The sequence below is a fragment of the Monodelphis domestica genome, chromosome 2 (assembly GCF_027887165.1).
Source record: "Monodelphis domestica isolate mMonDom1 chromosome 2, mMonDom1.pri, whole genome shotgun sequence".
NCBI lineage: Eukaryota > Metazoa > Chordata > Mammalia > Didelphimorphia > Didelphidae > Monodelphis > Monodelphis domestica.
Window position 1 is genome coordinate 278278377 of NC_077228.1, and position 17430 is coordinate 278295806.

The window sequence follows — 17430 nt, forward strand, 5'->3', positions numbered from 1 at the left end:
AGACTTCTATCTTATCCCATTATAGAAAATACTTGCGAATGCTTTCAGATTATTTTAAGGAAAGATCAATTGATTCAAATGCTTTCTAGTGTTTTTAATAGGAATGCATGTTGTATTTTGTCAAAAGATTTTTCTGCACCTATTGAGGTAGTCATATGACTTCTGTTGATTTTGTTATTGATATGTTCAATTATGCTGATCATTTTCCTAATGTCAAACTAGCTCTGCATTCCTGATATAAGTCCTACCTGGTTAGAGTCTATTTTATGAAACATTGTTGTAATCTCCTTGGGAGCATTTTTATTTTGAGGTTTGCACCAATATTCATTATGGAGATTGGTGTTTAGTTTTCTTTCTCTTATTTTTGCTCTTCCTGGTTTAGGTAAAAGTACATATTTGCACTAAAGAGAAATTTGGCAAGACTCCTTCTTTGTCTACTTTCCCAAATAATCTATGTAGTATTGGAATTAATTGTACTTAAAAGATTTGATAGAATTCACTTATGAAACATCTAAGGTTTTTTCTTAGTGAGTTCATTAATAGCTTATTCAATTTCTTTTTCTTAGATAGTGGTGTTTTATTTCCTCTTCTGATAATCTGGACAATTTATATGTTTGGAAATATTCATTCATTTCACTTAGACTGTCAGATTTACTGGCATATAATTGGTACTAGCTCCTAATAATTGCTTTAATTTCCTCCTCTTCTTTGGCAGTGAATTCACCCTTCTTATTTGTGATACTAGTAATTTGGTTTTCTTTTTTAAAATAAAATTTACTAATTGTTTAATCTATTTTATAGTTGTTACATAAAACCAGCTCCTAGTTTTATTAGTTCCATTTTTTTATTTTATTAATCTCTCCTTTCATTTTTAAGATTTCCATTTTGGTGTTTAATTGGAGATTTTTAATTTGTCCTTTTTCTAGTTTTTGCTTGTATGCCCAGTTCATTGATCTGCTCTTTCTGTTTTTTATTGATGTAAATACACATACATATATATATATATATGTATACATATATTTTCTCATAAGTACTACTTTGGCTGCATCCCATACATTTTAATATGTTATCTAATTTTTGTCATTTTGTCATTCTCTTTAATGAAATTACTGTATCTATGATATGTTTTTGACCCACTTATTTTTTAGAATTAGACAATTTAGTTTCCAATTACTCTTAAATGTTTTCATGGCTCTTTATTGAATATAATTTTGATTGCATTGTGATCTGAAAAGGATACATTTAATAGTTTTCCTTTTCTGCATTTGGTTGTAAAGAGAAATACCTCAGACCACTATAGCTAAACTCCTGAAATTTTCTCAAAGCTTTAACTATTTTACTCTTCTCCTCTCTCTTCTATATGGTACTATAACTTTACGAAAGATTTGGTTGGGCTGACCCAGGTATAATAGCACTAAAGACAGCTGACTTAATTACCTACTGAATCTGGGTAGCATCCTTTAGACTTATCTTGGTTCAGCAATTGTGGTAGCCACTACTCCCCTAAGGCCCCATGATTAAGCTGGGGACTAAGGGAGCATAATAATAGTAACTTATGATAGACTCTGAGGTATATGGCAAGAAAGGAGGCTGAACTTCTCCATCCCCCATGATTGTAGCTAAAAGAATGTGGATATCTCATCTGGGTACTTTTGAAAGTATAAATTTTAAAATTTCAAATTCTAGTTTTATAATATACAGTAATGTGCTGCATAGTATTGTTACTAAATATTTTTACTTATAGAACAACATAAACATGTGGCTTTTGGAGCTGAGGGAGCTGAAGGAGAGGAACATAAAGATGAAAACTTGAGTGATGCCGATGATAATGAAAAGGAAGATGAATTTAAAAAGGTATTTGTTGCTAAATAAATAAACTCACAGTTTCATAGGACTATAAAGTTATTGAACTGGAAATAACTCAAAATGTCAACTAGTTCCTCCCTTTTCCTCCAAGAGGATCTACACAGACAAAATAGCAATACTGTTATGGTAGAAGCAATGAATTAGAAATGAATTTAAGTAAAGTTAAAGTTGGTTTGCAGAGGCTATTACTTCTACCATAACACTTCCTTTTTTACAGGAAAAAAACAAAGTCTGCACATGTTTACAGTATATGATACGTTCATAAACATAATCATATCCACATCCATCCATCCCCCCCAGCCCTGGCCACCAACAGTAAAGGAATCTCTTACCATTTGAAGTTCTGTCATGTGGAAGAGAAATTAGGCATGTTTTCCTTGGCCCCTTCAGTGAGAACTAGGAAGATTGGATTGAAATTGCAGAGGAAAAAATTTAGACTTGATGGAATGAAGAGTTTTCTATCAATTAAAGTTGACCCAATGTAGAGTGGACTCTTGCAAAAAAGGTAGTGGGTTTACCCTCACTGGAAATCTCCATATAGAGATTTGATGATTACTTAATAGTAATATTGTAAAAGGGAAGTGTTGGACTAGATGGCCTCCAAGGCCTCTTCTGAGTCTCAGTTTCTGTGGTTTTATGTTTATGTGAATATTCCCTTCTCTACAGCATATCTTCTGTTTACTTATGTGATGCCATGCTGTCATAGTTCTCTTTCTACTTCTGTAAACTTCATTCACTGCAACCTTCAAAATTGTGTTGCCTCCAGAATTGACCTTTTTTTGTGTAATCTTGGTCTATTCTAGCAACACAATTTTGAAGGTATTGAGAGATTGCTTCTCAATGTATTTGAAAGAAAGGAAGATACCAAAGTCTTAGAAATGACTCATATCAATTCCAAAAGAGGGAGAATAAAAAAATAAAGAGCTACTGACATTTTCTGTTCTTCATTTCATACCATTCAGATGTCTTCTGCAACTATCTTCTCCTTCACCTCTTTCAAATGGAAAGGCCTTTCTCCTGCCCAGAATAAACACCTCTAAAGCACAAGTGATCCCTTCCCATCTCATTTCTAGTGAATTGCCCCTTCTCTTATCCTTTCTCCTTCATTAATCTTCAGTCACTCCCTAACTACTCTCTGCTTTCCCTACCACCTAGAAACATGTCCAGGGGTCGTCCATTCTCTGAAACCCCTTGTTTTATCTATCCATTTCTGCTGTCATCATCTTTGAAACCTTTGTGGCTTTGCAGCCTTTGTTTCTTTCTCTCTTCCAAAACTGCCACAATGCTGGTGTATGCTTTCATCATCTTAGGCTTCAAATATTATATAATGTTCTTTGCTGCCTTAAGCCTTTCCCTTCTCCAGTCTATTCTTGAGTCAGCCGACAAATTGATCTTCTTCTCTCTCCACAGCTGCTAACTTCACAAAACCCATTTCAGCCATCCTCCAATCCTTTGTTTGGTGTTCTTGATCATAAAGGAGGGTGAATTGATTTTTGAGATGCAAATGGAATCTGTGCTTATCAGAAAGCTAGAGGAACTGCTCCTAAAACGGAAGGCCTTTGATCATGCAGTTTGCATCAGGGCTTGCTTTCTTTTGCCATCACTGCAGGGTACCAGGATTGGGAAATTCCTCATGTACTCTTTTGACTTGGGATGTCTAGTGAACCCTCTACCCCCCATACCAGTGAGGATCAATGAGATAAAAAATAGACTGTGTGTAAAGCATTTTTCAAACCTTTGAGTGTCTAGAAATGTCAGTTATTATTATCATTTATGCCCTACAGCTTCTTCCATGAAGGAGCTCAGACCATCCTCAGCCTGCACCCAAATCATTAAGTTCTCCAAGTGTTTAGTGTACACCAGAAGTTCAAGAGCAACTATAATACATAGCCCCAAGACCTACTTATTAATCAAGCAAAGTTGAATACTTACTATGCTACCTTTCAGGATGTATTACCTCATTCACAACAAAGGAAAATCTCATTTAGGAAGACCAAGAGAGATTCACAATCTAACTTCATTATACTTTTGAAGACCTACTACAATCTAAAACAAATGGGCACAATCTAGAATAGGGAAGGGGCTCAGTCAGTAGTGATGCATGTTAGTGCTTTTACATTCCTTGATAAGACATTTCTCTTAGAATTGATGAGTTCATGGAAGAGCTACCCAAAATTTCCAGGATGAGCTTGCCAGGGAGGAGATGGTTTCATCCTGTCCTTGAGAATTAAAATTATGTGAAAGTTACTGTTATAATTCAGCAATGGGGCAGAAAATTTGGTTTAACAGAGATTGCTAGGTGGCACAATGGATTGATCATTGGATCTGGAGGCAAGAAGACCTGAGTTCAAATCCAACCTCAGATACTTAGCTATGTGACCTTGGGCAAATAGCTTAATCTCTGTCTCCCTCAGCTATAAAATGAGAATGATAATAGGATCTATCTCTCAGGTGAGGATCAGATGTCATATTTGTAAAGCATTTCGTAAACCTTAAAGTATTATATAAATGTTTGCTATTCCTACTCCTATTACCTCTTCTGAAGTGCCTTCTAGTCCTGAGAGGAAGAATAGGTATCCGGGTCCCGCCAGATACAATTGTGGGGTCCGTGAAGCAGCCACCTAAAAGACCATAGGGGGAGAGAGGGGAGACCAAGCACGCAAGAAAGACAGAGAGTCTGTCTGATAGTGGCAAGGCTCGTTTATTGCAGGCGCAGGGCGAGAATATATACACTTGAAGTAGCGGGGGGGGGGGGGGGGGGTGGTGGTGATTAAGGACAGGTTGTAATAGAAAGGGAATGTGAAGAATTTTTATGGTTTGTGGCCGTTGGTCTTAACGACGCCAGTTTCCAGGAGGTAACCTATTTGCTCATATTCTCAGAAACCCTTATCTCGTTCCTGGTCATAAGTTTTTCCCCACACATAGTCTCTGACAATTATCTTATTCTTGGTCATAAGTTTTTGCCCCACACATGGTCTCTGACAATTCCCCCTTTCTTTTTTATTAGAGGGAAGGTTATTAAGTCAGGACCGCAGCGACGGCCCCTGTCTTAGGCTACACAGGGGGAGTTACTCGATCATCAGGGGTAGAGGACCTGTGCTATTCCCGTCATTGGGTTACCGCCCTGCTATTAAATTGGAGACGATCGGTATCAAACGGGGTGTGTGGTTGGTCAGTATCTGCTATTTCGATACGATGATATTGGACCGTAGGGTACTTGACAAGGGCTGAGTCAATATTTGATTTGATAAATCCTTTGATAAATCCAGTCAGGCATTGGAAAGCCCAAGGGCCAAAGGTGAGGATTAGGAGGATGATAATAAAGGGAACTATTATCGTGGGAATTAGGGTAGAAAGCCAAGAGGAGCTTCTCAGAAGATTATTGTACCATCCTTCTTTGGCCTCGGCCTCCTTTTTTCTAAGGGCTAGGCGTTCTCTTAATTTTGCCATTGACTCTCTAACTACGCCCGTGTGGTCAGCATAAAAGCAACATTCTTCTTTAAGGGCTGCACACAATACCCCTTCTTTTAAATAAAGCAGGTCGAGGCCTCGTCTATTCTGTAGTACAACTTCTGAGAGGGAGGATAGGGATTTCTCTAAAGCAGAAACAGATTTTTCTAGGACTTCAAGGTCAGATGTCATAGCAGAATGTAAAGCTGTAATGTGTTGGGTCTGTAGGAGAGCGGTGGTGCCGGTGCCAATGCCGGCAGCAAGACCACCAATACCTAGAATAATGGCAATAGTAGAGAGGGGTTCCCGTTCACCCCGAGGGAATGAAGACAAAAGTTTATCCACGGCGGTGTTTGTGTGATAGGTAATTCTGGGCCATAATTGTATTCTGACAAATAGGGATGTTTCATTTTCTGTTCTTCCTTTCTTCCTGGGTGTCCTGGAAAAGTGTGGACATGGAGAAAGTAAGGGTGAAGGCACAGGCAGTGATAGCAGTCACTTGTGATCTGTACTTCAAAATTTCAGAAAGAAGAAATTATGATTCACTGGAAAGAACATTAAACTATCAGGAGTGTAGGTCTTGGATTCTGTTCTGGCCTTAGTCACTAGCCATAGGAATTTAGATATGCCATTTGACTCCTTGAAGCCTCATTTTTCTCCTCTGGAAAATGAGCAATAGTTCTTAGGGTCCTTCACTAAAGTTTTATGAATAAATTTGGCAATTGATTTATCCCAATGATAAATGCATGTGGTATAATGAAAAATAGAAAAGGAGTTGAAAAGCAAAATTTCATTTTCTATAAGATGACTCTAATTTATTTTCATTATCTCATTTTCTATATTTAATTTTGTTACTTTATTAGGATTTTCATTTTGAGAAAATTGATTTTCAATTGTCTGAGTGCAGTATATAATGGTATTGTTTTTTTTCAGGAATGTAAAGAGATATATGCATATTTTAGTCACCAATTATTAGACAGTCTTCAAAAAGCTACAAGGTTATCTTTGGATACCATGAAAAGAAGAGTACTTGTTACAGGGTAAGTTGGAAATATTTTTTACAATTCATTAAGTAATAATTAAAATAGCATAACATTGTAGAAATCATAGAATCATGAATGTAGGAGCCAAAATCAGTTAGTTTTGTATATGTTTTTAAATTTTTACATGATCTTTAGTACTTTAAGCAAAATGTGCCAAGAAATAACCTTTTTTTTTAATGGTGTTTTGAAAATAAGCAGACAATTCAGAACTATGTGAATCAAAGAATCCTACAAGAGATACATGGCATTCACTATACATATTCATGAATTAAATCAATTTTAGTATGAAACAAATGAAGGATAGAAGAAGAATATCTTCCTGATCACTAATGAATTCAATAGAAATTTATTAAGAGACATGCTTGGTGAAGATATCAAAAATAAAAGATTCATATTTTATATTTATCCAAACAGATATAATAGAGGTGAGAGACATGCATATGTGTCTCTCTATATGCAAATAACTATAATTTGAATTAGAAAGTGGCAAATATAAATGAGAAATATAGAGGACTACCTCCTTGGGGAGATCAGGAAGCATGTTGCTGGAAAAAGGGCATTTAACCTAGAATTAAAAAGATTTAAATTTTAAGTTTCTGCTTTGCCATTTGTTTTGTAATTACAGTTGATTTAGATTAGAGCCTGAGTTTTCTCATATCTGTATCAATACTTCAAGGATTTCTTCCATGTAGTTACCCTCTTCACTGATGCTCATTAAAAGTCTTTCATGCTTAGGATGATAGTTTAATGAGCTGCTGTGGCCAAAAAAAATTCCACCCGTTCGTCACTCATCCCATTGGTGATGAATCTCTTTAAATGTAATAGGGTTGTAAATTGTTTCCCAAATGACAGACATCTAGCTTATTTTTTAATCCATTTCAGTTTAGTAAAATCTGATAGAACTTATGTTCTATTGAAATAGTCTTCAGGAAATCCAGCACCATGAAACATCAGATTAGGCCTGTAGTAGAGGTTTCTCATGAAAATAACATTTCACAGAGTTATTGTGAGGAAGGAACTCTGTGCTTTATGAAATTCTGTATGGAAATGAACTGTTAGAAGAGAACTAAAACTAGGAATTGAAGAATAGGTAGGATTTGAACAAGCACAGATAGGGAGACTTTGGATTTCTTTTGGAACAAATCTATCTTTATTACCACTGAAAATAGGTGGAAAGCCAACAGAAAGATGAAACTCAACAGGTCTTGATTTCCTCTCATCTTGTTTTGCAGAAAATAATAGTCCTTAGACCCTTAGCCCTGTCTCCATTTCAAAACAATTCTTACCTGTTGCCAAAATAATTCATTCCCAAACAGTAGAACACATACACATCAGTGGTATATGTGTGCATATAAATATATATGTGTATGTGACATTTATTTTTACTGATTTACTGATTATCACTTTATGTTCAAATCTAAATAGGAATACTTTATCCTTTGTAATTTTGTTTACTTGGCCATATAAGCAAAATAAAAATACCTTTCAATGTAATATTTCACTTATAGGAAGGTAAGACTTGCTCATCACATTTTTTTCTTAGTTTTATGATTGTATATTTTTTTCTTCAAAGTAACTTGGTATTTTCTGTTTTAAAGATAGAATTATATAATTGAAATTTTAGTAGTATTCAGTACTGTACTGATTAGCTTAGGATGGAGTCATGTAGAAATTTCCATCTTAATTACAGCACTTTTGGGCGAAAAAAATCTGAAGACATTATTTCTTTTATACAAACTGAAGTACATCTTGCTATTCCTAATGTGGTAAGTTGTATTTGATATTCATAATTATAAGATCATTTTGCATAAGCTTATAAGAAACAAAATGGATAAACTGAATATTGAAACAGTAATTTTCAAACTTCTTGTCTCAGGAATCTTTGACACTCCTAAAAATTATTGAGAACTCTCCAAAGTACTTTTGTTTACATGGGTTGTATCTATCAATATGTATAGTATTAGAAATTAAAACATCTAAGTATTACTATGGAAAAAAACTTGACCTCATTGAACACTTGAAAAGGGTATTATGGATACCCACAGGTCCCTGAACTATATGTTAAGAACCATTGATTTAAAGAATAATGATTTTTATAGGTTGCAAAAGCTTTCTTGACATATTAAATATCCCTCAACATAAAAAAGAGATGTTTTATTGTTTTTTAAACTTATAAACAATTTTCACATGTCAGCATCTGATTCGCTGATTTAAGGAACTTCAGTTTTAGACTAACTGCATACAAAGATATTGGAGGTGCAGAAGAAGGGCTATCAGATCAAAGCTTTTGTTCTGCCATCAAGACTTTCTACTCTGCTTCAAGCATGCCAATGACCGAAATAAAAACCAATGAATCTCTCAAAGTATACCCCCTCCACATTCTACTTTACAGCAGTCAAATTGATTTGAGCTTTCTTCAGCATAGAATACACATTGGAGAGGAATACCTTCTGATGTTACACATTATAGTTCAGTCATGCTTTCCCATCCTGAGTACTCTTAGCCATTTCCTTCTATAAGTCAATCAAAGGGGACCCACACTGTCCACTACAGGAACCCTAAAGGGTACCTACCCTTGGAGAAAGTGTATCACTTATCCATCTCTTTCACTTTGTGAATGTACAAAATACCAAAACCCCAAAGCTAAGCCAACAGCAAAAAACAGGAAAAGGGTAAGTGCAGATAGTAGGCAGGAGGAGAAAAAATGTGTTACTCCTTTCTCATTCCTTTAAAGGATTCAGAACTCTTCCTCTTTATTTTAAAAGAAGAAAGTCTAGAACATAAAGGATTTTATAGTTTATAAAATTCTTATTTGGGAACATAAAATTTTTAATACTTTAAAATGAAAATATTCTCAACTAAATTTCATGTATAAATTTGGATAAATCTCTTTTAAAAGTGAAGTTACTTCATACATATGCCAGTGGGGTACAAATAATTCTGGGAGTAACTTATAATTTAACTTCAGAAATTCATTCATCAGTTAATGACTTGGCATAACTAAGTTCAATTTTTATAAACAGATAATTTAAAACTATAGAGCAAAATGCAGTGGTAAGATCTGTGCATCTGAAAAGGAATCATGGGGCACAAGCAAAATCACTTAACCTCTGTCTGCCTTTGTTTCTTCCTCCATTAATGGGTGAATTTTATCTTCACAACAATGTTGGTAGGTGCTATAATTATTCCCATTTTACAGATAAGGAAATGGAAGCAAATGGATGCTAAGTGACTTGTCCAAGACCACCTAGCTAGTAAGTGTCTGAAGCAGGATTTGAAATCAAATCTTCTTGACTCTATGTCAGATGCTCTATCAGCTCCTCCACCAAGTAGCTTCAAATAGACCAAGCACTCTTTGGGTTTAAGGATAAAAATCTTTGTAATTAACTAACTAAGAGCAGGACATAGCTACAGATCAGTGTTTTTATTTCATGTAGGTAATGATTCCTAGTTTGGATGATATTCAACAAGCCATCAATCGCATGATCCAGTTAACTCTAGAAGTGAGTAGAGGAGTGGCCCACTGGGGACAGCAGCAAGTGCGACATGTGAAGGCAGCAGTATCCCCAACACACGGTAGCTTAGGGGCAGTGGGGAAGATGGATAAAAGCTAATTTTTGCATTTAAAATGTTAAAATATAAGATGTCTATGCTTTTATGTTCTTAACTACAACAATAGAATCATAGAATCTCCAAACTGCAAATAGACTTAAAGAGATCACAACAATAGTTCATTACATTGTCTAGGAAAGATAATTAGGAAAATAATTTAAAATATGCTACGTTGCCTTAAAATGACCTATGATTGTTTTATTGTTAAATTACATATTTTAAAAGAGGATCTTTCATGTTGTTCAAATACAAATCCAGCTTTCTGTATGTTAGCCTTTCATTTGATGGATCACTAAATTTCATAAGCAGAAATGAAAACTAAAAACAGGCCTTAGAACTATGTGTAGGTGACCTCATTTGTTTGGACCATAATGCAATAAGGTTAAAGTGATTTCCTTGTACAAAAGTTAAGGAATCTTTCATTTTGCTTCTCCTGTGGTAGAAACGTGATCTAGAATTGAGTAAGCTCTCCTGGATGGTTTTCTAGGGCTAGAGATATATATGGTCTTTCTCATTGTACATCTTTGAGAGCAGCTTTGGTGAGTAGTGTGGTAATAACTTCTTTTCTTAATACGTAGAGGAGAACTGTACTTCTTAATTAAAAAAATCATAAAGTATGAGATTTAAACCTTCTGGGGAGAAAGAGTCGAATGAAAGATACCAAAGAAAATTATCTTTAAGAAAAAAGACAAAAAAAAATAAACACTGATAGACAATTTCACTTACAAAGGCGAAATAAAAATTAAAAACAAATAAATGTATCATATATTGTTGTGTCTTAACATTTACTAAAGCACCATAATGTAGTAGAAAGAGCAAAATTATTTAAACAACTCTCAGAATTGGAAGAAACCACAAAGTCCAGAGCCCAAGCCAACCCACTTCTCTATATTACTACTAAATTGTCATCCAACTTCTTGAATGTTTCCAGTGAAGGAGAGCCCACTTCCTTATGAGAGATTTCATTCCATTTTTGAATCACTCAGATGGTTAGGAAGTTTCTTCCTCAGATTAAGTTGAAATTTGCCTTTTTGTAACTGTCATTGCTTGCTCCTGATTCTGTCTTCTAGAACAAACTGAGCAAGTCTAATTTCTCCTAAAAATAACAGCTCCTCAAATACTTGGAAGAAAATTATTCCTTTCTTCCTCCAGTCTTCTTTTTATACAGGATATATATATCCCAGTTCCTTCAGTTTCTCTCTCTTTGGCATGGACTCAAGGCCCTTATGCATCGTGGTTGCCCCAGTGAATTCAATCTAGTTTATCAATATCTTTTAAAATGTGGTACCCAGTACTGAACACAATATTCTGCATCCAGCCTGAATGGGGCAAATTGCAGAGGAAGTATCACATCCTTCTTCCTGAAAACCATTCTTTTTTTCTTTTTTGTTAGACGAATCACTAATATTTAATTTATTTTTTATATTATCTTATTTTTATCAATATCTATTGTTTTGATCTAATTTATTTATCCTTTCCCCATAAATAGAAAATAAAAACATATTCCTTATAGCAAGTAGTCACAGTCAAGAAAAGCATTTGCAGACATCTACCATTCTCCCAAATGTAGGTCTCATTCTATATGTAGAGTACATCACCCTTATGTCATGTGATAGGTAATAGTATGCTTTATGCTCAATCTTCTGGAGTAAAATTGAATTTGATGAGTCTTTTACAGTGGTTTTTATTTTCAGCAGTATTGTTACTATATAATTTGTCCTCTTGATTCTGCTCACTTCATTCTTCTTTAGTTCATAAAAGTCCTCTCAGGTTTCTCTGAAATTATCCCTTTCATCATTTCAGAGCAATTGCTGCCCTACTATACCTTCCTCACTTTGTACATATGAAGTGAATTTTAAAAATATTTTAACCCAAATTATAAGATTTTGCATTTATCACTATTTGATTTTACTGAAGACACAGCCAAGATGGCAGCTTAGTTGTAGCAAACGATGTTTAGGATAGCACAGTAGATAGAATGCTGGGCCTGGAATCAGGAAGACCTCTCTCAGTTCAAATATGGGCAGGAACATTTACAAGCTTTATGATATTGTTTAAGTTACTTAGCCTCAAAACAATTTGAGGTCAAGCTTAAAGTGGAACAGGAAAAACTGTCTAATGATGGCATAGGACTTGGGAGCCTGGGCACCTGGTAAACTTGTTTTCTGGAAGTTTGTGTTGATGTGGAATGGAGGGGCCTGGCTTTCTACTTCAGAACTTGTGTAGGTATTTGTTGATGTTTTCCTTCTACTTACCACATGGCAAAGAAAAGACCTATTGACTGGTTTCTGGGTCAGAACTGAGTGTGCATAGAGGAAGAACTAACTGGTCAAATTGGTCTCTTTTTCATGGCAGTGGTCAAGGCAAGGACTGTTACAAGGGTTCCAAGAGTAGGGGAGAAGTAGTGCCAGTGGCCTGTACTCCCTACCTGGGCATACATATGACCAAAAGTATAGCTCACCTGTCTATTTGTCTCTGTATTGTCTGTCCTTTTATTCTTCAATGAATGAGGGTTAAAATATGTACTTAACTTATCCCAAATTGTTGCTTGTAGCATTCTGCTAGAATTTTGATAAGGCTAAATAAAATTAGTTCCAGTAAAGGGCTGATACTCCAGTGAGTGTTGGATTGTCTAGAATACTTCATTGCACAAGATAGAGGAAACAAGAGGAAAATAAAAATTGAATAACTTTGTCTTCTCAGTCATTTACTGTCATCATTCCATCCTTTTTTTCTATATCTTATCTTCTTTAGAGTTTTTATTTTTTTAATTAATTAATGGATTTAGAATATTTTTCCATGGTTACATGATTCATGATTTGTCCCACCAATCTTCCCTCCCCCTCCTGGAGCTAAGAAGCAGTTCCATTGGGTTATACATGTATCATTGTTCAAAACTTATTTCCATGTTATTCATATTTGCAATAGAGTGATCATTTAACATCAAAACCCCCATCATTTCACCATTGAACCATGTGATCCATCATATGTTTTTTTAAAAGTTTATTTAATTAATTAATTTAGAATAAGTTTCCATGGTTACATGATTCATGTTCTTTTCCTCCCCTCCTCCCAACCCCTTCCTGTAACCAATGAGCAATTAATTCCACTGGATTTTACCTGTATCATTGTTCAAAACCTATTTCCATATTAATACTTGCTCTAGGGTGATCATTTAGAGTCTACATCCCCAATCATATCACCATCAACACATGTGATCAAGCAGTTGTTTTTCTTCTGCATTTCTACTCCCACAGTTCTTTCTCTAGATGTGGATAGCATTCTTTCTTGTAAGTTCCTCTGAATTGTCCTCTGTCAATGCATTGTTGCTGGTAGAAAAGTCCATTTCACTTGATTGCGCCATAGTGTATCAGTTTCTGTGTTCTCTAGTTCACATAGAAATCCTCCAGTTCATTATTCCTTTCAGTACAATAGTATTCCATCACCATCAGATACCACGATTTATTCAGTCATTCCTCAATCGAGGGGCATACCCTCATTTTCCAATTATTTGCCACTACAAAGAGTGTGGCTATAAATAGCTTTATACAAGTCTTCTTATCTTTTGGGGGGTACAAATCGAGCAGTGATATGGCTAGAGAAAAAGGCAGACAGTCCCTTAAAGCCCTTTGAGCATAGTTTCAAATTGCCTTCCAGAATGGTTGGATCAATTCACAACTCCACAAGCAGTGCATTTATGTCCCAATTTTTCCACATCTCCAACATTTATAACTTTCCATTGTTGTCATGTTAGCCAATCTATTAGGGGTGAGGTGGGACCTCAGAATTGTTTTGATTTGCATTTCTCTAATTATAAGAGATGTATACACTTTTTCATGTGCTTATTGATAGTTTTGATTTCTTTATCTGAAAATTGCTTATTCATGTCTGATGCCCATCTGTCAAATGGGGAATGACTTGATTTTTTTGTACAATTGATTTAGCTCCTTATAAATATGAGTAATTAGACCTTTGTCAGAGGTTTTTGTTATAAAGATTTTTCCCAATTTGTTATTTCCCTTCTAATTTTGATTGCATTGGTTTTCTTTGTATAAAACCTTTTTAATTTAATGTAATCCAAATTATTTATTTTACATTTTGTAATTTTTTCTAACTCTTACTTGGTCTTAAAATCTTTCCTTTCCCTTATATCTGACAGGATAACTATTCTATGTTCACCTAAATTACTTTGTTTCCTTTTTTATATTCAAGTCATTCATCCATCCTGAATTTATCTTGGTGTAGAGTGTGAGATGTTGATCTAAACCTAATCTCTCCAATGCTATTTTCCAATTTTCCCAGCAGTTTTTTTTTCAAATAGTGTATTTTTTGTCCTAAAATCTAGGCTCTTTGGGTTTTTCATACACTGTCTTCTGAGGTTATTTCCCCCAAGACTATTCCACTGATCTTCCCTTCTGTCTCTTAACCAATATCAAATTGTTTTGATGACCATGACTTTATAGTACAGTTTTAGATCTGGTACTTCTAGGCTCCAACCCTTCACATTTTTTTTTCATTATTTCCCTTGATATTCTTGATCTTTTGTTCTTTCAAATGAACTTTGTTATAACTTTTTCTAATTCAATAAAAAAAGTTTCTTAGTAGTTTGATAGTATGGCACCGAATAAGTAAATTAATTTAGGTAGGATTGTGATTTTTATTATGTTAGCTTGTCCTACCCATGAGCAATTAATATTTTTCCAATTGTTTACATCTAGTTTTAATTTTCTAGAACATGTTTTGTAGTTGTATTCATATAATTCCTGTGTTTGCCTTGGCAGGTAGATTCCTAAGTATTTTATATTGTCTAGGGTGATTTTAAATGGAATTTCTCTTTCTAACTCTTGCTGCTGGGATGTGTTAGAAATATATGATGATTTATGTGGGTTTATTTTATATCCTGCAACTTTGCTAAAATTGTTGATTATTTCCACTAGATTTTAAATTGATTCTCTAGGATTCTTTAAGTAGACCACCATGTCATCTGCAAAGAGTGATAGCTTGGTCTCCTCATTGCCATATTTTAATACCTTCAATTTCTTTTTCTTCTCTAGTTGTTATTGCTAGTGTTTCTAGTAGAATGTTAAATAATAGAGGTGATAATGGGCATCCGTGTTTCATTCCTGATGTTATTGGGAAGGCTTCTAGTTTATCCCCATTGCAGATGATGTTTGCTGATAGTTTCAGATATATACTGTTTATTATGCTTAGGAAAGGCCCTTCTATTCCTATACTTTTTAGTGTTTTCAATATGAATGAGTGTTATATTTTGTCAAAAGCTTTTTCTTCATCTATTGAGATAATCATGTGATTTTTGTTGATTTGCTTGTTGACATGGTCAATTATGTGAATGATTTTCTTAATATTGAACCATCCTTGCATTCCTGGTATAAATCCCACCTGATCATAGTGAATAACCCTGATGATCACTTGCTAGAGTCTTTTTGGTAGTATTATATATAAGACTTGCATCTATGTTCATTAAGGAGATTAGTCTGTAGTTTTCTATCTCTGTTTTTGGTCTGCCTGGCTGTGGAATGAATACTATATTTGTGTCATAAAGTGAATTTGGTACAACTCCTTCTTTGCTTATTATGACAAATAGTTTGTATGGTATTGGGATTAGTTGTTCATTGAATATTTGATAGAAATCACTTGTAAATCCATCTGGTCCTAATAGTTTGTATGGTATTGGGATTAGTTGTTCATTGAATATTTGATAGAAATCACTTGTAAATCCATCTGGTCCTGGGGAGTTTTTCTTAGGGAGTTCTTTGATGGTTTGTTCAATTTCTTTTTCTAATATGGGATTATTTAAGTATTCTATATCTTATTCTGTTAATTTGGACAATTTATATTTTTGTAAATATTCATCCATATCACCTAGATTGCCATATTTATTGCCATATACTTGGGCAAACTAGTTTTTAATGATTACCTTTATTTCCTCCTCATTAGAGGTGAGTTCTCCCTTTTCATCTTGGATACTGCCAATTTGGTTTTCTTCTTTCCTTTTTTTATTAGATTGACCAGTACTTTATCTATTTTGTTTGCTTTTTCAAAGTACCATATTTTAGTCTTATTTATTAATTCACTAGTTCTTTTACTTTGGATTTCATTAATTTCTCCTTTAATTTTTAGGATCCTTAATTTAGTTTTCATCTGGGGATTTTTAATTTGGTCACTCTCTAGTTTTTTAATTTGCATGCCCAATTCATTTACTTTTGCCCTCCCTAATTTGTTAGTATGTGCATTCAAGGATAAAAAATTTCCCCCTGTGTGCTTTGGATGCATCCCACAAATTTTGATTGGATGGCTCATCATTGTCATTTTCTTAAATGAAAGTATTAATTGTTTCTATGATTACTGATTTTGTTTCCAATTAATTTTTGGTTTGCCTCTCCATGTCCTCTTACTAATTAATATTTTTGTTGCATTATGTTCTGAAAAGGTTGCTTTTATTATTTGTGCCTTTTTGCACTTGTTTGCCATGTTTTTATGCCTTAGTACATGGTCAATCTTTTTGAATGTACCATGTGCTTCTGAAAAGGAGGTATATTCTTTTTTTTCCTATTTATCTATTACACATATCTATTAACTCTATTTTTTCTAAGATTTCATTCACATCTCTTACCTCTTTCCTATTTATTTTTTAATTTAATTTATCAAGACCTGATAGAGGAATAGTCAGATCTCCCACTAGCATAGTTTTACTATCTATTTCCTTCTCGAGCTCCACCAATTTCTCCTTTAGAAATTTGAATGCTATACCATTTGGTGCATACATGTTGATTATTGATATTACTTCATTGTATATATTGCCTTTTATCAGGATGTAATTACCTTCCCTATCTCTCTTAATCAGATCTATTTTTACCTTGGCTTTGTCAAATATCATGATTATGACTCCTCCCTTCTTTTTCTCAGTTAATGCCCAATAGATTTTGCTCTAGTCTCTTACCTTTACCCTGTGTATGTCTACCTGCCTCATGTGTGTTTTTTGTAGACAACATATGGTAGGATTTTGGTTTCTAATCGACTCTACTATTTGCTTCTGTTTTATGGGTGAGTTCATCTTATTCACATTCAGAGTTATAATTGCCACCTGTGTATTCCCAAACATTTTGATTTCCTCTTCCTCTTCTGTCCTTTCTTCTATTTGCTATTTCCTTCTACATCAGTGTTTTGTTTTTAATCAATTCCCCTAATCCCCACCCTTATTTTACTTTCCTTTATCCCTCCTCTCTTCTTATTCCCCTCTTATTTTTCTTTAGGATATTTTAAAGTTAACCCTACACACTCTCCCTCCCTAGTATTGCTTTGCTCCCCACCTTCCCTTTCCTCCACATCCATTTTTATTCCCCTTTTATATTTTAGGGTCTATTAAATTCCATCCTCCCTCTCTCTCCCTCCCTTTTGGTACTCCCCAACTCACTGCCCCCCCTTGGATTTTCCCTCT

At 34.5% G+C, this 17430-nt stretch overlaps 1 protein-coding gene across 2 annotated transcripts in view; it reads left to right on the forward strand.

Moving 5' to 3' along the window:
• The window catches only part of DNAH8 (dynein axonemal heavy chain 8), a 491513-nt gene that overhangs the window by 134197 nt on the left and 339886 nt on the right, over positions 1-17430 (forward strand). For both annotated transcript variants that reach the window (XM_016431041.2, XM_016431044.2), the window contains exons 23-26: positions 1745-1854; positions 6250-6356; positions 8050-8125; positions 9797-9935. In XM_016431041.2, the coding sequence (XP_016286527.1) occupies positions 1745-1854; positions 6250-6356; positions 8050-8125; positions 9797-9935 (432 nt within the window). The remainder of the gene's footprint in view (positions 1-1744; positions 1855-6249; positions 6357-8049; positions 8126-9796; positions 9936-17430) is intronic.